This window comes from Osmerus mordax, chromosome 12 (genome assembly GCF_038355195.1).
Source record: "Osmerus mordax isolate fOsmMor3 chromosome 12, fOsmMor3.pri, whole genome shotgun sequence".
Taxonomy (NCBI): domain Eukaryota; kingdom Metazoa; phylum Chordata; class Actinopteri; order Osmeriformes; family Osmeridae; genus Osmerus; species Osmerus mordax.
Window position 1 is genome coordinate 5824867 of NC_090061.1, and position 21062 is coordinate 5845928.

At 43.4% G+C, this 21062-nt stretch overlaps 1 protein-coding gene across 1 annotated transcript in view; it reads left to right on the forward strand.

Annotated features, from left to right (window-relative positions):
* Positions 1-9262, forward strand: part of aff2 (AF4/FMR2 family, member 2) — a 120014-nt gene extending 110752 nt beyond the window's left edge. Inside the window, 9 exon segments of the mRNA XM_067247636.1 lie at positions 1292-1559; positions 2312-2448; positions 2872-2935; positions 3738-3874; positions 5013-5084; positions 5783-5876; positions 6355-6404; positions 8055-8284; positions 9141-9262. Of these exon segments, the coding sequence (XP_067103737.1) occupies positions 1292-1559; positions 2312-2448; positions 2872-2935; positions 3738-3874; positions 5013-5084; positions 5783-5876; positions 6355-6404; positions 8055-8284; positions 9141-9262 (1174 nt within the window).
* Positions 9263-21062: the final 11800 nt, after the last annotated feature.

Here is a 21062-nt window from a genome sequence, read left to right on the forward strand (position 1 = left end):
CAGGGCACACTCTGACAGGCTCGGGCCAGTGCTCTGCCAGTGTGCGGTGAGGATGCATGTGCTCCTGTTGCTAACACAATAAGACTGTAAATCCAAGTCTCCTGTCACAGAACGCTGCCGTTCCGCTAGACCATCAATCAATATTTGGCGCTGTCAGCCCAGGAGCTGGTCTCTCTCTCCCTGCTTCCATCGCTCTCCGGTCTGCGCTCACAGAGGTCTAGCCTACTGGCGCATAACACAAATGGGGTCAAACAGCACAGCGGAGAAGCTTGTAGTCTCATTTTTGAGTTCAAGAAGGAGGAAGGTGCAGTTTCTAATATTGGGTGAAAATTGGCTCAAATCAGTGTCCATATTAAAAACCTGATTCTTAAAAACACAAAAATACTGACGTGTCTGTCCCATATTACACTTTGGCCCTGACAGCCAATATGCAGGGATGTACTTAATTTTATTTTCTAGAAATTAATTGAATTTGCTAGAAATTAAATCTAGTTTAATAACCTACAATGGAAAATATTAATTAGATTAACATCTGATTATCTGCCTTAATTCACTTCTAGAGCCAATTTTAAGAAATCAGTTACAATAGTCACTACTGTAACCTTCCGAAGATCTAAGAATGATCCGTAACATTAGGTTATGATACTGGGCTTCCACTCAACCCTGAACACACAGTAAAATCTTCTTTTCCATCTAACCAAAGCCCTCAACCAGTCAGAATCATTTATCCTTTTTTGTGTGCTCTCCATCCATCTAGTGCTTTGATGGCGAGAGACAGGAGATTGTCTGGCATTTCAAAGGCTTGAGGAACCGACGGTACCTCCTTAACTCCAGAGTGTGCCACTGTGTGAGGGAAGGCCAGGCATTGTTCCTTTCTCCTTGTCTCTGCCTCCCGAACACCTTGAGAATACCAAGTAGCTGCGCGGTGTCGAACAGGGGCTGCTATTTCAGGCATGTCGTTTGGATCAATTAGGTTTGAACGTGAATAGATGAATGGTCTCCTTTCAAGCGTTGAATGGAATGGAACGCTGTCATGAAATGTACTGACATACAGGAAGTGTAGTCAGATACGTTGTGGATTTCTGATCCATTTTCCTTTCAATATTAATAAAAAAAAATTAGATTCATTGCTATCCTCTCAATTTAAAGTAGTATTTCCTCTTTTCATGTCTTCATGTAGATATTTCAAGAGCACCCTAACCTCTACAACATACCTTTTTTCTCACTCGGTTTATCTATCCATATTCTATATATGCATATCTTTCTTTCTACTTACTCTGTTGTCTCGCAGCTCCTTAAGGAGACAGTCCAGGAAGGAGAAACTGCTTCCCCCCTTGCTGTCGCCCCTCTCCGACGAGCCCCCACGACAAGGCAGACCCAGCGAGTGTAGCTCCTCTTTTGGCCAGGACGGTGTGACCAGCGGCCCCACCACCAGCACCTTCCCTGCCCTGGGCCTCTCCCTGCCCCCCTCCTCCTCCTCCTCCTCCACGTCCTCCTCCTCCTCTCACAAACACCGCAGGGGAGACAGCAAAGCCTTTTCGCATTCTAAGACGAGCAGTGTAAGTTGATATGTGTTTATGCTTTCTGCTGGTGATGTTATCCATGGTGGCTTTATGGCGGCCAATGGCAGCGACTTTTCTCTGGAGAAAATAATATTGTATTCATGAATATATGATAAAATGTACATCTAGAAATAGATTTTTTATTTGTTGATCTCGTAGTCTGAGTATGACTCCAGGGTATTACCATCCTTGGTTAATGAGAGAATATGCGTGGGACCATCTGGATTAATTGTTAGTGTGGAGATAAAAGTGTGAGACAGTTAAACGTTCAGTTTGGTGACAGGGACACAAGTTGAGTGTCTGTCCAGTTCGCAGAGAAAAATCTGTGTAATTCCACAGAGGGAGTCTGAGGGATGGTGGTGGGTTTTGCATTGTTGCTCTGCTATAGGCCCCTCCACCGCTGGTTCCTGTGTTTTGGCAAATCTAATTATCCATTGGAGGGATTTCAAAATAGCCTTGAAGAGAAGAAAATGGATCCCATGTGCTGAATATGTTAGAGCAGGACTCAGAGTAGAGGGAGATGGGGGGGGGGGGGGCACTCAACTGCAACACACCACAAATGCAAAAATATATATATACACACAATTAACTACACGCACACACCGGCTACATAACTAGCATTTTGAAATCAGTAGTATGTCATTAGCATACAGCATTATTATTATTAAATCCAGTGTAAGCTAATTAGCATCCCCCCCTCCTCCCTCATCCTCCCCCCCCCCCGCCCCCTATCCCCCCCTCCTCCTCAGGAGGAGGACACCCACGGCAAGCCCTGCAGCGGTTTCCACGGCAACGGCCAGTCGGACTCGGATATGTGGTCGAACCCGTCGTCCATGTCCACGGAGCACGCAGAGCCGCGGAGACCCAAGCTCACGTTCAACAACACGTATGTGTTCCCCATCGTGCCACACAGTCAACAACGCTTCGCTGTGTGTATGCCGCCGAACCAAACATGCGCCATCTAGTTGAGCATTTTTATGTATGGCTGTGTAGGCTTAGAGCCAGGTCTTTAAGCACTCCTAACACTCCTAACTCCATGCTGCCCTCAGCCCCTGTGCCAAGTCACATTGACAAGCGCAATGCAGTAATGTAAACCTTAGTGTTAATTGAAATGTAAGTGGAGGCAGAAAAATATTGCCCTTTGGCCTGGACGGTGGTCAGAACATTTTCCCTGGTTTGGAACCTTCCACATGGATCGTTCATCGATAATGAAAAAAGGCAGAAATCTAACCAAAGAGCAATGCGGGGGAATTTCTTTTGGATATGTACAATTAAGCAATTGATCAAATGTATGTTTTTTTTCATGCAGGGTCCACAGTGCAGACTACTACATGCAGGAGGCTAAGAAACTGAAGCACAAGGCCGACGCACTGGTAAAAACTGCCGTTTCAGATCTCTGATTCCACCATAGAAGTACATCAAACTAACTGAACACCTTAACAAGTGCATCAACACACAAAGAAAAAACACATTAAGAGAATGTTAATTACTATTCTCAGTATTTGCTCTTGCTGCAAATATCAAAGGCACTAAATCATCGCTCTGTAAACTGTGAATTATTCCGCCTCTTCTAGTCAATAAGCAGACACATTTTTGGGGTGGCTTCAGAAATATGAAAAGCTACTGACTCCTGTTCTATAAACCCATTAACAAACAACTGCCCTGTGCCATTAGCCAGCTGTACTGACTGAAACACCAAATTACTGAGTAAAAGCCCTGCTGGACACATTTCTCTTGAAATCCTCACATGAACACACACACACACACACAATGGTCCTACAAGGCAGAACACCAAAGGGTGGACAAGAGAGAGTGAGACAGAGTGTGTGTGTGTGTGTGTGTGTGTGTGTGTGTGTGTGTGTGTGTTGATAGAGAGAGAGAGAGCGAGAGAAGAGCCCTTGTCTAGTCCAGTCGTTCTCCCAGAGTGCCTCTGGGTGATCTGCCTCTAAAGGAGCTCTCTCACACATGCCCTCACACACCCCTTCAGTCTCCTCCAAAAGGCCGTTTCAGATCAGAGCTAATTTACTCACCCGCTAACAGAGGCTTGATAATTGGATTCCAGCAATTACTCACCCTCAACTTTAACATGGGATTTTATGGAGAGTTACAAAGTTAGGGGGATTCATTAATTGATTGTTTATGCGTGCGTCCTTCTGTCCATCCGTCTACCTTCAGATGGAGAAGTTTGGCAAGGCGGTGAACTACGCCGACGGAGCGCTGTCGTTCATCGAGTGTGGCAACGCCATGGAGAGAGACCCGCTGGAGGCCAAGTCTCCCTACACCATGTACTCTGAGACCGTGGAGCTCATCCGGTAACCCTACACCCTCACCTCAACCTCACACCCTCACCTCAGCCTCACACCTTCACCTCAACCTCACACCCTCACCTCAACCTCACACCCTCACCTCAGCCTCACACCTTCACCTCAACCTCACACCTTCACCTCAGCCTCACACCCTCACCTCAGCCTCACACCTTCACCTCAGCCTCACACCTTCACCTCAGCCTCACACCCTCACCTCAGCCTCACACCCTCACCTCAACCTCACACCCTCACCTCAGCCTCACACCTTCACCTCAGCCTCACACCCTCACCTCAGCCTCACACCTTCACCTCAGCCTCACACCTTCACCTCAGCCTCACACCCTTCACCTCAGCCTCACACCCTCACCTCAGCCTCACACCTTCACCTTAGCCTCACACCCTCACCTCAGCCTCACACCCTCACCTGCACCTCAGCCTCACACCCTCACCTCAGCCTCACATGGATACCCACAAAGCAACATTAACAAACCTTTTAATGCTTAATTCAGCCTTTAAATTGTATATACATACTTAAATAACTAATTTAGTGAAGGGTCCATGAATTGACAAATCTTTAATAAACGTATATATATATATACACACAATATATATAAGGAAAAAATATCAAATGCTTTGTTTGTACTGTACATTGGCATGTATGGAGCATAAAAAGGAAACCTGTAATTGTCACTTTTGAGTTCAGCACTCGCACATACTCTCGCATGCATGAGTGTAGGCATTCACACACAGCCTTGTCCAGCAGTCCCAGGTGTCCTCTGTAGAAATTGAGCATCATTTCAGCCTCTGAGGCTCAGACCTACCCCACAAGTCAGGCAATTAGCAGGTCTCTGATTTTATTAATGGCAGCCTGAATGAGAATAGATGGAGCCTGTAGCTCATTCTGCCGCGCGGGGATTCGCGCTCGGCTGATTGAAATCTTTTCTTCAGAAGCCATTAAACCCCATCAGAACGCCACAAGGCTCTGGCGTTTACCGGGTGCGGCCTGGGTTTTATGAACCCTCGGTCACTGTGTCCCTTTGTCACACTAAATGAAATGACTGGAAGTCTGACAAGGGAATAGAGGTGGTGTGTGACTGCGATTTGTGATCAGGTTTTCTTTTGTCTGCTCCCGCTCTCTTTAAAGGTACGCCATGAGGTTAAAGAACTTCACGAGTCACTCGGCGACGGTTGCCGAGAAGAAATTAGCCGTGTTGTGGTGAGTTTCTCCCTGCTGGGTTTTAATCTAAGCATCTATTTCTTGTGCAGGAGCGAGGTGAACAGGCAAAGGCAGTTTGCTGGAGGATATTATAATAGAGTGACAGGCCGGTGTGTTTGTGTGCGTGTGTGCGTGTGTGTGTGTGTGTGTATCCGTGTGTGGGTGATCACTGATCAGGCTGATTTCAGTCAAATCCAGACAACTCCTCAAGACGTTAGCGGCTAAACCCTACGCGTAGCTCTGACACCTCTTAAATCTCCCATCAGCCATCACTCCTCCTTTGCCAATCGGATCTTATGTATCTTGAAGGGAGCTTTAAAACAGTGTGGAAGCACTTAATCAGCTTAGAGTGGATCATTATCCCCCTATTTCATTAAGCTATTAAAGAATAATGAAATATTTCCTCCCGGCTGTGTCATGTTGTATACAGCCCATCACAGATGTTAGGTTGAGAAGACATGACAGCAAGCCCTGTTTGGAATGTGACTCACAGGATTTACTTACATACATCGTATGAAGGGTATAATTAGCAATGGAACGGTTTTAGATTTCTGTTGATAGTTACAGACATAGAGATACAATGATACAATCTGTATTTTAAAGATGTCATAGAGGAGGTTTTGTAAGGGACATACAGTAAAAGACTGTCTTGTGCTGCCAATGTGGGGTGTGTAATTGTTTGTTTTGTTTGTTCACAGCAATCGCTGTTTATCTCTGCTGTACCTGAGAATGTTCAAGCTGAAGAAGGACCATGCTGTGAAATACTCTCGTTCCCTCATGGAGTATTTCAAGGTAACACCGCAGTATCGCCTTGGCCCTAGTTGCCCAGGAAGGTTATGGAGATGTGTTATGACAGTAAAAATGGCATCAAATGCAATTGTTGGCTAGTTACTTTATGAGAAATGTGTAAGATGAATGCACTGTATATATAGTAGGGCTAAACGCATTAAAAATGCATTAATTAACTTTGCGGCAAAAATAATTGCAATTGTCAAACATGCAAAGCCAATTAGAATTTCTGAACACAATTAATTTTTTGTTTGAATTGCTTCCCATCATTAATTTTGCATGAAGTTATTAAAACCAATTTGTCTGATTTTGCTGTTGCTGTGCAAATTAGCTATATCAATTATATACATGCATTGTTAGTGTCAAAGCTTGCTTAAATCAATTAGCCACTGTTTGCATTACGTTGATGTATTATGTATGCTGCATGTCAGCAAAAATGCAGCCAACTGCTACATACTAACTCTCTCTCTTCCTGATTCAGAACTCTTCCAAAAGTTCCCAAGCACCTTCACCCTGGGGAGCCAATGGGAAGTGAGTATCCACTTAACCTGACTCTCCTGACTCTGTCATGCTCCTGAGGGGTGTCCAGCATAGAGTTAATAGGGCTCTGTTCTACATCTGTGATGTTCATTGGATTCAGCTCAATTCCGTGGAACTCAATGGCATTTTATTTATCTCAGGGAAGACAACAGTGCCTGTAGGAAAACACTCACCAGTAATTAGGTAAACAAGAAAGACAACATGATGTAACGCCTCCACCCTGTGTCCTCTATGTTGCACTGGAGCGCTAGGTTGTCCTATTGTGAGTCAAGAGTGTGTGTGTGTGTGTTTGGCAGCCAGCCACGCTCTTCCTCCAGCCTGTCTGGTGTAAGGCCAGGGTTAGCTCCTCCTCAGCCCTCACAGCCTTAGCCCGGCCCAGGCCTGCTGTTCGACTGTGTGAGGAGCTGTCAAAACCAATTAGCCTCATATCCATGGCTTCTCCAGCCTTTTCCCAGCCTCTCAACATCCACCGTAGCCCTCCCTAGCCCCCCTAACTTTCCACTCTCCAGGCTTTAACAGCTTTCCCCAGCCTCCTCCAGTCTTCTCCAGGGCCTTTTGCCTGCCATGCTAACCCCACACAGGGCTCCCTAATCCCCCCTTTACCCTGCCAAGCTAGCTCCCCTTCCTGCTGGAGCTCTGATCAACACGACCTCCTGCTATCCACCCTCTCCTCCAGCCCTTTCCAGGGTCCACCCAAGCCACGCTAACCCCACACAGGGCTCCCTAATCCCTCCTTTACCTTGTCGGCTGGGTCCCCGATACCCAATGGAGCTCTGATTAACATGATTTCCGACTGCACCTCTTCTCTCTGACATCCTTCCTCCTGTTTGTTTGTTCTCTCCTTGACAATCATCAATCTCCTTTTCCCCCCCTCCTTTTTCCTGGAGCCTTTGTTTATTTGAGGGAAACCTCTGCGGGCAGAAGAGAAAGAGAGAAATAAAGAGAGAGAGGGGGGAGGAGTGAGAGCAGGGGGTGTTGACAGGGAACATCATTTCACTTCACGGGGCGAAGCGGCGAGCCGCTCAATCTCGCAGCGAATTACAGGACCCCAAGCCCGGTCGTTTGCGTCCGGAGCTAACAGACTGATGAATACGTCAGCTGATTGATGGCCGAGGAGAGCTGACAGAGAACGAGGCCAGAATTGTCAGACTAAAAATACCTTCCAGTTCACTGCAGTTTATACAGGCCAGATCAGTGTTAATGATTAGGCCCACTAAAGAGTGTTTTTAAATCCGACTAGAGGACATGGATTGGTTTCATGTAAAACTACAAAAAAGAGTCTTAGCTCAAACAGTAATGCCGCCAGCTGTAAACGAATTGGTCTATTTACATTTATATGCGCAGGTTTCACTATCACAATTTTCCCAACCTCACAGGCCTTGGCTACAAGTTACAAAACGCCTTCATTCATGTGTGAATTTTCTATAAAATAGGATACAGTGCCCATTCTGTTCATTCTACGCTTCAAAGGTTTTCTGGACATCCAACTGAGGTATACAGTATACAGACTATGTCTGAGATTATACATTGCTGTCAATTCCCATTCATTCTAGAAGGTGATATCCGGTGAACAAACAACACTATCGGCAGACAAAAAAACAACAAACCGTGTTTAACCTTTCATGTGGGATCTCATTCCAGGAGTACCGGCACCCCGTCGCCCCTGTCTCTGAGTCCGTCTCCGGTCAGCTCCGTCTGCAGTAGCGGCGGCGGCGGCGCGTCCGGCCAGACGGGCTCCGCCCCCTCCGGCAGCGTGGCCATCCCCCAGAGGATCCACCACATGGCGGCCAGCCACGTCAACATCACCAACAACATCCTCCGCAGCTACGAACACTGGGACACCGCAGAGAGACTGGCCGCCGAGAGCCATGGTAGAGTGATGGAGGCGCTCCCCACATACACACACACACACACACACACACATAACCTAAACACACATAAATCAGTCACGTCAGCATATCACCAACACTGGAATGACATGCAGGCCATGGGAAGCCAAGGTGTCTTTACCCTTGTGGGTTTAATGTATGTGTGTACATTCATGTCCATTTCCTTTGTAGTTGTGGCTTTGTAGATTAAAGTCCACTTAGTGTGTGTGAATGCATGTGTGTGTGTGTGTGTGTGTGTGTGAGGGAGAGAGAGAGGGACCTCTGGCAGCTTCAAGAAGAAGCTAGCTAGCCCATTAACAGCTGCTGTGATGCCCTCTTCCACCTCTCCTCCTCTCTGGCTGATCTCCTAATGGGCCCAACCTGCCCTGTGTGACATAGTCTTTGGTGGAAATGAGACAGGAACGGCTCGAGTTATGACTCTGTGTCCAGATGGGCCGCTCAATTTACACACACACACACACACACACACAGGATGCAAGCACACAGGTGCACTGGCTACTGCTACGCTGCGTCTTTTAAATCCACTGTTAATGTGTGTTTTCTTCTGACAGAGAAAAGGAAAATGGAGAAAAGACTGAAATGAGTGTGACCTGTTATCATGTCTTGTAGAAATGTTAGTCTCACTAATACACCTGCAGGCACACAGACATACACTCACCTCCCCATCTCTTTCACACACACATATACACACACAAAGAGAGAGAGACACAAATACACAAAGTGTATTCAAGCACACACATTTGGACACATTACCTTTACTGCATAGCTCTCAACCGTACAAGTAGACTCATGCTGTTGTTATCTTTGTGTTCCTCTTTCCCTCTCTTTCCTCCTGAAGAATTCTTTGAGGAGTTGGACTCAGTGCTGGAGCCTCTGAGCCAGCTGAGCAGCATGACTGACCTGGTGCGCTACATCAGACAAGGACTTCACTGGCTCAGGATCGAGGCTCACCTTTTATAGTGCCGGTCGACTAGGACCTGGGACTGGGCCTTGGACTGGAGCTAGGACTAGGTTTGGGTCTGAGTTTGGGATTATGGTCTGGGATGAGAACTGAAGCCAGGGCCTGTGATTGGAGTTTGAACCTAGGATTTGGCTTGAGGCTGGACTAGGCCCGGGCTTGGGACCACAGTGCAACTGGACCTGCCACTGTCTCACATCCATCGCTACCTCCACCAGCATCTCTTCTGTTCAACCACAACCCACTTACCAGCCAGCATCTCCCTACCTTCTGACCCAAATACCCCCATACCCAGTAAGTCAGTATTTCCCCACAACACATCAGAACATCAAAGGTCTCCAGTTTCCTTCAAGTTCACCATCAGCTCTGTGTCTGCGTCCCCTGTTCTCCCTACTGACCTTGTCCTCCGTTCTGATGGTCACAACCTCCTTCACAGTAAAGGACCCATGGCTGACTTGCCCAGGTCTGTTGGAGGTAGGATCTCTCACCAAGTCATGCGCCACATGGTGAAATCCAATAACTTTCCTGTTTTAACTGAATTTGTTCAACAACCAACCATACCGACAAAAACTACAAACTGGTAATCTGGAAACTTCTTTTATTGCTTCTGAGGGTTAGGTTTCTGATTTCTCATCCCGCCTACCTGCTGTGGTGTGTGTAGATCACAACTCTTTGATAATAAATATGGGCGGGTTCATTTGTGCATGTTCACACTGGGAACACTTAATCCGTAGGTGATAACATCTAAAAGGCCATCTGTGTTCTGTGCTTAGTTGTACATCTAATTGTCAGTGTATTTGAAATTGGCCTGATCGTTCGAACAAGATTTGTTGTACTATACACACACTGATTTCTAGGAAGGCGTGTGTTGGACTTGTTTTGGAGCTTGTTTTCTTTGTAAGTATTTTCATGTAAATGTGAGAGAACTTGAGGCTGTGTGTGTGGGGGGGGGGGGGGGAGTGGGATTGTGTGCTTTTGCATGGTCCAAGTGTTTCCATTCACCATTTTACCATTGCTGAATGTGTATGTGAGACAATGAGGATGTATGTGAAATAGGATTTTCACTCTGAATATACAAAGTGCCTCTGGATCCAGTGAAAATTATTAAGAGTCTATATTTAAGAACAAGAATGAATCTAAATGATTTTTCCATACCATATTGGTATATTAGATTTTTTTCGTAAAACCACGATTTACTCATGTACTTTTTACTGGCAATTCTGATACCAGGCTTGGCTTTAAAATTGCAAATGTGTGACTGACTTGTATCAAATTTCTAACCATCGCTGTTTTGATGATGATGATCGTAAATATGGGTTGTTCTGAGATATTTAACATGACCTAAGATTAGAACTTCAAACCGCTCTGCAATATTCGCCCCAAATACTTTTGTTTGGGCACGAAAGGCACTGCTAGTACAGAGAGAGGCATTTAATGCACATTCAGTGTTTCCTTCTTGTTAAATACTTTTTAAAGGAGTTTCTACCTAATAAAATGAGGTCATCAAACCAATTACATATTTTGGAGTGTCCCAAAAAAACTGAAAACAGAACAAACCAATATCTGACAAAAAAAAAAAAACTGGATTGTAAGAATCACTTGATGTTTGACTCATTAATCATTTTTACATGTAACGTTATTAGGTGTTGTTTTTTGGAACTGTGGAACTGTAGAGCAACCAACTACCCAAATGAAAATTTAAAATCTTTTAGATTAGTGGAAACGTGTAAGAGGTCCTAGCCAAACTTAAATCACTTGGGGGAAAACCATGACTGAGAAGCGATACAATGAAACTGAGGTTGTCCATGATGTGTCTCTGACTAGCATTTTTTTTAACACTTCAGTGTTGTATCACAATCAAGAATAGGTGTTAAAACAAAATAGAAGTGTTTATTGTCTTTATGCAAATGAACATTCACTGTCAAAATGTCCCAAACTGCCAGCCAGGGAGTTATGCAGCTTCTCCCAACTCTGTGTTTGTGTGTGTAACCATATGAGTCTGTGTTCATAGAAATGTGGGTTCTTGGCAGCTATTATGGTCATCAACTATCTCTTGGAGGGATCTCAAGAAATTGGCTTAATAAAATAATATTTATCATTCAATGAGCCTCTAAATGGCTGAATGTTATACTGCAGCCTCAAATCAAGTTTGAGTTTATCAAGGCCTACAGTAATTGAAAATATTATTAATTGATGCATAATTAGTTGTAATTGTTTGAAACATTTCAGCCCCCCAAAATTTTGTGAATTTGTTAAAAACAAAAAACAAAAAAAACATCTATTACATTAGGCCATCACAATTCTGGTAAAATCAAAGATCAAAAGATTTCAAAAGAAAATGTTTCGGAATGCCATTCATCTTCTCATTCCTCTTAGTGGTAGCCCAAAGTGCACAGCTATGCTTGCATGCAGTGCACATTTTCAAAGGATGTATTTCTTTCAGGGTAATTATCTCCCACCTAACAGTAAGTGCCTGTGTTGAGGGCCGCTTTACCCCTTTGAACATTTTTAATCACCTATTGAAAATGTGTTTTTTGGACGTTGGTAGATGCTAGTTCTCTGGTCTAAGCCAAGACTCCAACTTGCCATAGAAAGAAAATTTGACAAATCGGGTGTACGCTTGAACAAGATTTATTTATTGGCAGCAAGTCTTACCATTACACACTGTCATGTCATTTAATAGGCGTGTTGCACTGTCACAGCATTCAGCCACAACAAGTATAATGACTAACGATCTCTTGCTAATGGCCAGCACAGGCTCTCCTTTTCCCAATGTGCTATGACAAGAAACGATGGATATAACTGTCTGTTAACACCCACGAGACCACAACACACGGGTCAATTACAGACCCTCCCTGATTCATATAGCAGTTGGATAATTAGGCCAGCTATAGCTTGCTGCCTGCCACAACACGTGTTGCGTGTGGTCCTTGTCAAACAACATGAATGCAAAATGTGGGTAGGGTACCAGTGAAGATGAGGTATGATTGGCATAGCTAGGACTGTGTAGTTGTGGAAACGCATCACAAATCACATGCTAATTATTGGGAATGCCTGCTTTGTCGTTGATTGAACGTAATTTCCATAAATTGATTAACTGAATGGACTGTTGTGGTGCGGAGTAGGAAACATAGAGCCCTGACCTTTTGACCCCTGGTTTATCAACTGCTGACATTCTGTACATCAAAGTCAGCAGGTGGAACATGACATCATCATAAATAGGTCACACCCTCCTTCAGCATATGTGTGTGTGTTTGAGCAATGTATCTTAACATGCATTAAGAAAATGCAAGACATTTATCATTCAAAGATCTATTATCTGTTTATAATGTACAGAATGATCCATAGTGTATGTTCTTCAGACCTGGGTCAAGTACTATATTGCAACTGTGCAGTGATACTACTGGAAGAGACCCAAAACTCGCACATTGTGTGGTACACGCAAGTCCAAGTCTTTCAATGCTTTCATATACTTAATACAGGTTTTATTTCAGCTGTTGATATGCACCATTGTACCAGAGTGGAAATAATACCATGACTTCTGGCCGAGCCAAAGCAGAACACATACAAATTCAACTGTACAGTAGAGATGCAGTCAGTGTTTAAATTGAGGGGCCTGGGGGGGGTGGAGGTCCCGGACCCCCGATTCAAGTTAGGGGACCCCTATAAGAGACACACATGTGCTGGTGGGGGTCCTGTGTTATCAGTGATATCCACCACCTAACTCACAGTCTACCTTGGGAACCCACCCAAGATCAATTCGAACACTCAATACAAGTAGCTACATTTTGTAAATATCAAGTCAATGGTCTTGACTGGTCAAGTCTACTGCGGAGCTGTGATTTTGCACACATCTTCAGCCTTCCATCTCTGACAGTGTCTTGTGTTCTCCAGGGGAATGTTATCCTCATTAGGGACTGATTTAGGACCATAAATCCTTATCTTAACCGTGACAGTGGTTGGGGTCAAACTGACATGGCAGAAAGGTTGAGTTTGTATACTCCTGAAAAAGCATCCTTCCTTTTTCTGTGGAACACTCAGATTTAAGATACATCCTTAACCACATACTTTTACTTTGAGCTTTTAGTAGGTACAACTGTTACATAGTTGCCAGTACGCAGAAAATGTGAACTGTTTTGGACATACCACTTTATTTTATCATTGTGCCTTAAACTGGCGCAAACCAATTTGCATCGGTTCTCTAATGTACTGTTGTCATAGAATAACCATGCTGGCTTGAAACCTGCAAAATTACACCAGCTGTACCAAATCATCTGGTAATTTCTGGCATACGCTATCATATATATTATGTAATGTAACATGATACATTTTTGTCTGACACACAATATATTGTAGGACAGTAGTGACCATTTTTGATATGGGGCTAATCTGAAAGCATGTGCCTCCTTTATACAGTTGTGACTTATCCAAACGTTAGAACAGTGGTTCTAGAAAAGAGACAGAGGAATGATGCTTGTTGGGAGTATTTAAGACAGCCCTGGGACCGTTGCTAAGGGGACAACAAACCCTTTCCCTCCAAACTTCTTCCTGTGTGACCTCTGTATGTCAGAGTCCTTCCTAGGTCACCCATTGTGACTTGTCTCCCTATTCGGTCCACCACTTCCCTTTTGTGAAGAGAGACTATGAGATTTGACTATGAGTCAAGTGTACAGTTTGAGTCAGCTATGGTACAATATGGGTTGTAACAGGAAAAAAAGGCATTTACGAAACATGGCTGTGCTTCCAGTAATGTAAAACAACAAACTGCAATTTACAGCCATACATTTTTCAAATGCTCTTAACATTTGGAGGAAAATGATTTGCTTTTGATACAGCTGTATTTCAGAAAGCGATATTCAATAATTCTGAGGTAGAACAGTACTTCAGTTGGCCAAATATTTTGTGGAACAAAAAAAAGTTTGTAGAGTGATTTCCAAAGATCAATCTCCATTGTTTGAGCCTTAGAACTGCTACAATGTTGTTTTAGACTGTACAATCATGGTTCGTTCTAGAAAAGTTTCAGATATGTTTAAAAAACTGTGAAATTCAGCATTGTAAAATGAATCGTTTAAATGAATATCAAAAGCAATGACTCAAATTAGCAAAGATAGACAACAATGCTAATAGCCATATGTTTACCGAAAGACAGTTCCTTGAAAGGCTCCAGCTTTATTGAAACGCTTCAACGCTACCTACCCATTCCTACACAATGTTGAAAGATACTAACTGCTATTGCATTGGGATAGAGCAGGATATCCCCATGAGCAGCATTTTCTCTCAACAAATGTTTAAAATGGACAATGTTGTTAATTAAAAAAATGCTAAGAACAGACAATGTCTAACGATAGTTGGGGCATGCTGTAGATTTTTAGTTAGATTCATTTCTTTTTACCAAGCAGGGTAACTGTTATGCTATGGATTTATGAACGTATCATTGTAAAGATTCATGAAGAATACGTTGTATGTATCAAAGAATCTTCCTGCCTGGTTAGCTTTGTATTTCAAATGTGTTGCACAAGTTCTGCCATTTTTTTATTCTCATTATTTTTGCCTATTGTATGGTTATTTTATAATAAAATTGTTATATGTAATGAACAAAAATCGAAGGATAGTTCTGTTGTTTTTAAATGTTTAATGTCTCTGTATAAAATAAAATACAAATGGTATGAAGTACACGCTTCTCACTCTGATTCATAATTGTAATCCCATTTTTGTATTCATCATTTGTTTGCATGCATATTTTATCTTACAAAGCCAGCACCACTGTAGCCAAAAATACACTCATTTGATGAGCAACCCCTTCCAGTAACCTGCACTTTACTATACTGGTAAGACTGTATGCAAGCACCTACTGTATTGTATTTTATGTATTTTATTTACATGTAGAATATGTATTACTTGTTGTTAGAGCATTGACCTCCCTGTACCTTAAGGATGTTTTCTTGTTAAACTGATGGATTCAGGGGATCTGACACACACACACTTAAGGCCCTGTTGTATAATAAAGCCTTGTAATCACAGACATTAGACATTTCCATCTGAGTTAGCCTGTGGTCACTGCTCCTTATGTGACACCATTACAACCATCCTTATGGAGCCAATGGTCCCTTATTTATTAATCACAGGAACAATTTGCATGCTCCAGCAAGCCTTATTCATTTATGAGGTACCCCTAGCATTGGAAGGGCTTAGTGTGTGTGTGTGCATGTGTGTGTGGATGTAGGCTACTGTGTATCAGTATGTGCTTGGTAGTCTTCAAGCTGGTCTAAGTGAAAGTCATTCACGCCGGGACAGCTTTCCCACCTACTAAATAATTTCCCAAACGAGGTGGGAAGAAGCTTTTTATTTACCGTCGCTGTTTCCCAACAGTGTCTGGCACAGAGCCAAGCCACTGACAGCTAAGATTTATAGATTTAATTGCCTAAGGTAACCATGCAATAAAATCATCTCTAAGATAGATTCGTGTGGCATGGCGAGCCATCAAGGTAATTTTTCAACAGCTTCGGCTTCGATGTCTGCAGGTTACTCACGCAAATTGATAAGTCAACGCATCTCATTAATGGAGTGACTCTAACCATTTGTGAAATGAAATGAGGGATATTTTCCTCAGGAAACTTGAGAGGAGACTTGGTACATGCTAAATGGCAGGTTGAACGATTGCACATATTATGTGTAATTACACCACCTTTAGAAGACTGAACAAATATGTGTGAAGTAGATCAGTGTGTTTCCCAACCGGGGGGACGTGTAGGCCAACCCTACATGGGAAGATTTTCTAAATAAATAAATAATAGGCCTAGATATATATATATTTAAATCTCATAGGCAAACATTTAATGAGGTCACTGGTGTGACATATTTTGCTTATTTTGAATTTATGACCATTATTAGTATTATATATTAGTTTCTGTGTGCATCCCCCTTTTCTCCCCTGCCAGTTTTCACTATAGGCTCACTATATTCATTTAAACTATAGGCAACCAGGTAGCTTTGAGGAGAGAGAAGAAGGGAGACAAGGAAGAAGGAAGACAAGCGATGGACCACGTGCCGCGCTGGACAGACTCAACCTTGAGAAAACCTTGACAACTGCTGTTGTTATGCTGCCCCCAAGATTGACCAAGATGAGGGAGAGACATTTTATTTGTTCATTTTTAGGGCTGGTGGTTTGGAACTTTTCTTGTTATGAAGTAGCCTTGTTTAAAGCATTATGACTAAGAGGTCCTTATTGTCTATGGTTACAAATTGGGATTGGTTGGAGTAATAGGCTACTTCAGTACATCTAGATTCTACCTTGGAATTAATCCACACATTTCTCTTTCTGAAGATTTCTTAAACCTTTGGGAACAGAACATTTCACTGATTGAAAACGGCACTCTGAAAATGATGAGGTATATTCAAAGATTATATGCTTCCCCTATCTTTTCCAAAATTACCCTCCTGTGAGCCATTTTAGAACAATAGATCTTTATAACTTAAGTACTACTGTGAATCATGACTACACTTTGATTGTAACTATTCAACAGTTAAGATTAAGGAACCCACTTATACTCGCTGATGATATTTCCAAAGTGGTCGTTTTCGAATAGACAGTTACTCTTGAACTCTTATCATTAGTTTGAATGTGATTTTTCATTCACGTCAGTTTACAGCGCAGTGGGGCTGGTGGTTCTTTGTCAACTTCTTAATTGAATGATTCTTGATTAAGAATATATTTCCTGGCGAGAGCGACGCATCACATTTTTGCAGGGCTGTAATTGGCTGCTTGTTAGATGCCCACCTGCTCCTGAAGCAGAGACAACTCCATTTAATTCCCCTGTATCTCCATCTGACTGGCATGTTCTCAAAGCCCAGCAATCAGACTGATTGTCAAGCTTCTTTACCCGTGCAGGTTTCGTATTGGATGATAAAGTGTTTGTCCTATTAAGATCATCCATGTAAATATGCTAATGTATGTTGTCAGCTGAATTCTCGTTCCATTGCCAACACGCTTTATTTCTCCCACGCTGCACACTAACAGGTTAGATAAGGAGATAGCGTGGGTGCATGGGTGTGGCCGCCCCAGGGCCCCGTGCCAGTCATGGGGCCCCCAAACGCCGCCGATCTTGCGTCACGTTACGAGAAAGGGGCCCTCGCTAAGTGACACAATGCAAATAATTAGCTGAAAGAAGCTAACTACGGCTTCTGATCTCGCGCTACCGCATTCCGTTAATCCAGCTCTTTTTATCAAACGTAAATTACGTAACAGTCACTTAACTCATGGCTATGGTAAACCAGCACAACAATAACAATTGCCAGGCAACAAAACGCTACATTCAGTGCCGAACGAAGTTTCAGCCGTCTACGTCTCATTACATAGCCTAACGCTACTTGCGTTTGTGCATGGATGAGGCCAGACTGTCAAATCTCACCTTTCTGTGTCTGGAGCGGGACATAGCCTACATATTGACATAGACAAAGTGGTTGGCACATTTTCCACCATGAAGGAGGAGGATGAAGATTTAATAAGGGATATGTGTATAGCTTTGTTAGATTTATTTGTTCTGGAGGACCGTTAAGCAGACAACAAAATTGTAAGAAATACTGGGGCGCTGATTGAGCGCACTTGGCCTGTTCAGCACCATCGCTGTCAATCAGCTGTTGCTGTCCGTGGTGTTGAAAATATTTTATTTGACTGGCAAACTGTTTTCTTTGTTCGTCAATACAAACTTGTCAACATATGTGGCTTTTCTTTGTGTCTTATTTGACATATAGGCTTACTTGGTTGAACAAGTGACACATTATAACATATGCATTCATCAGATATTTTACCGTTTTTTTTACGGTTTTAATTTTAAAATGACTTGGTAGCAGAGGGCCCCATGATGAAGCTCCGCCCCCACTGCACTGAAAGTCTAGCTCCGCCTCTGGCCATTGACTAAAACGATGTCTTGATGTCAAAGCTTGTCAGAGTGAGCTTCTGTCTTTATGTCCAACTTAATGATGGAAATGCTGTTTCTTTTATGTAAATATTTTCATTTGCAAGCAAATGGGTTTCCCTATGATCCCCCTCATTGTCTCACACAGAATGAGATTTGTGTAAAATGTTTTGTAACCTTTTTAAATATAAAAAAAAATCACTCCAGATGAGTGAAAATGCTTACATCCCTGGTTGCAGACCCATGTTCAACAAGTATCCCTCTAGTAGTCCCCTTGCAAGATTTAGTTGTCAGAATATTCCCCTGCGTGGTGTTTGGCTGCCCTGTGGAAACTGAGTTTGTCAGAAACCGTCTCCAGGAAGTGTTGCCATGCGCCCTGCGTAGCAGTCAGTCTGTCAGGCGCAGGGCCTGTCTTCATACATCACAGTGCTGCCGTGGTAACAACGAGCCATTCGCGGAAATGGCGGCGGACTGGTTTTTATCACCCTGCTCTCCGTTTGACGAAGACCAGCTTTCTACTCAAACCTTACCACAACACACAACCCCCCCCCCCACACACACACACACACACACACACACACACACACACACACTAGGAATCACAGCCACCATATGTGACAGTGTCTGCCGTGGCTTTCCGGGGTTGTAATAAGAATTTATTTTCTCTTTTCCTCCTCGGCACGATAGGAGCACCAGATTGGGAGGAAGCAGATGATGTATGAGCCTTCGCTTGTTATTTATTGGCCAAACTATTCCAGATGTGGAGACATCATTTATGTCTCAGCCAATCAAAGCCGCTGGCGCAACCTCCACTTTTACCCCCCCCCCCTGCAACACAGATTCCATAATTAGAGTTTGTTCAGTTCTTGAATGCTGACGGCCCTGTCTAAAGAATCAACAGATTACGTACTGACCTTAACAGACGTATGTAGGTGGTGGAACCAGGTCAGCTATCTGGAGTTATTGGAGATAAAAAGATATTGGAACAGATGCTGTTCACAAATCAGAAGTGATGCAGTTGACCCCTGACAAGCCCTCTACTTTCTCTCTGGCTGCTGAGAGAGAGGTTGGCCTTTAACCCCCTCTCACACAACACTGCTACACTGCTTCCGCTGCAGTCTCAGTGTTGTGGTGATTGATAGGTCCATGTCGAGATGAAGGGCGTTGCGATAAACAGCTGGGGTGCAGCGAGTGAGGTCTGGCTTGGGGGGGGATGTAGACATAGACACAGACACACTCAGAGGCAGACAGACAGACAGGGAAGCTGGGAGACAGGGAAGCTGGGAGACAGGGAAGCTGGGAGACAGGGAAGCTGGGAGACAGGGAAGCTGGGAGACAGGGAAACTGGGAGACAGGGAAACTGGGAGACAGGGAAGCTGGGAGACAGAGAAACTGGGAGACAGGGAAACTGGGAGACAGGGAAACTGGGAGACAGGGAAACTGGGAGACAGGGAAGCTGGGAGACAGAGAGCCAGGCAGGGGAAAAACATGCACGCAGGCATGCAGACAGGCAAGCAGTCTAACTAAAGAGTAACAGTCAGGAATGAAGAAAGACAAGCATAGGCAGACAGACAGTTGACAGACACATACTGTATATACCTGATTTATTTTATTGTTCAATAAATCTTCCACACAAGTGAAAGATCAAAAACCGTCTTTCACTTCACTGTTTTATCTTTGTTTGACTGGGGCCCTACTCCAAAATAAACATGTTCTAGGCTCTTCTCTGAGAACAGGGAAACATTTTTTCCTTTGTTCTACAAACATAAATAAAGAAAACAACTTTGCTGTTGCTTTCAGCCAATGTCAATATTTTATTCTGTCAATTGGAGAAAAAAGAAAACCTGATCAAATTCAGGCTTTAATACCACCAAAGAAGAGCCTTTTTACTTGAGTTCAGTGACAAAGCCTCAAGCAATGAAATCTGTCTAACTGAGATTTCTGATGTAGGGGGTCGAAGACTCTGAAATTCCTCCCTGGAACACAGCCAAGCTAAAAAGTGATTAGACTACGGTGTTTCACCTTTTTGGCGCCCTGTGGGTAAACCGACAATAATTATCACACTAGGCTAGCCAGCTATTGCATTAAGTTGCTTCTTTGTTCTCTCTGACAAACTCACCCATTAGAAACCTTAAGGCAGACATCCTGTTTACACATTACCATGGCAACAACACTTCCAGACTATCACTTGTTGTCGACAAAGCATACAGTAGAGTCACTGTCGAGTCAACAGGTGGAACATACAGTTTTTCTGGATGTGTGTAGGATTGGCTCAACCAGAGCATTTAAGCACATCTATGTTTTTTTACGTTGTTTTTATCAATCTGACTTGCTATCATGATAGGACACATGTAATGAAACACATGTTTGTGAGGAACTTGGATTCAACATCTTGTGTGATGTGATGGTTGTCATGGGCCACAGTACCAAGTGTTTCGACTGGCCTTCACCAAAATACTCTGAATTTGGCAATTGAAGGCATACTGTGCACTGTAGTAATGAGAATGTTTTTACTGAAATCAAACGCTAACCCAAAAAATAATATGATATCACAGATAGTAATTATCCGCAAATTTTAAATGTTTAGAATTTTCCTCAATACAAGCATAGTCTTGGAATTCACCTGCCTTTTTGCGGTTGAACACACAAAGTTGCTACCTGGTGTAGCGAGGAGACGTTAAATGGCCAAGGTCAAGGTTTTTTTCCAGGAGACTCGCAGCAAAGCTGAATTTCCTTGAGCTAATACAGGAGGAACCTCAAATGGATTCTTTGATCAAAGAGGCATCAGAGGTGGGAAAATGTTCCCTTTTTGATCAAAGTGACCTGTGCAGGTCATTCAACCTGTCTCAGTAGCCCTATTGCGCATACTGCATCCTTCCTTGTAAGT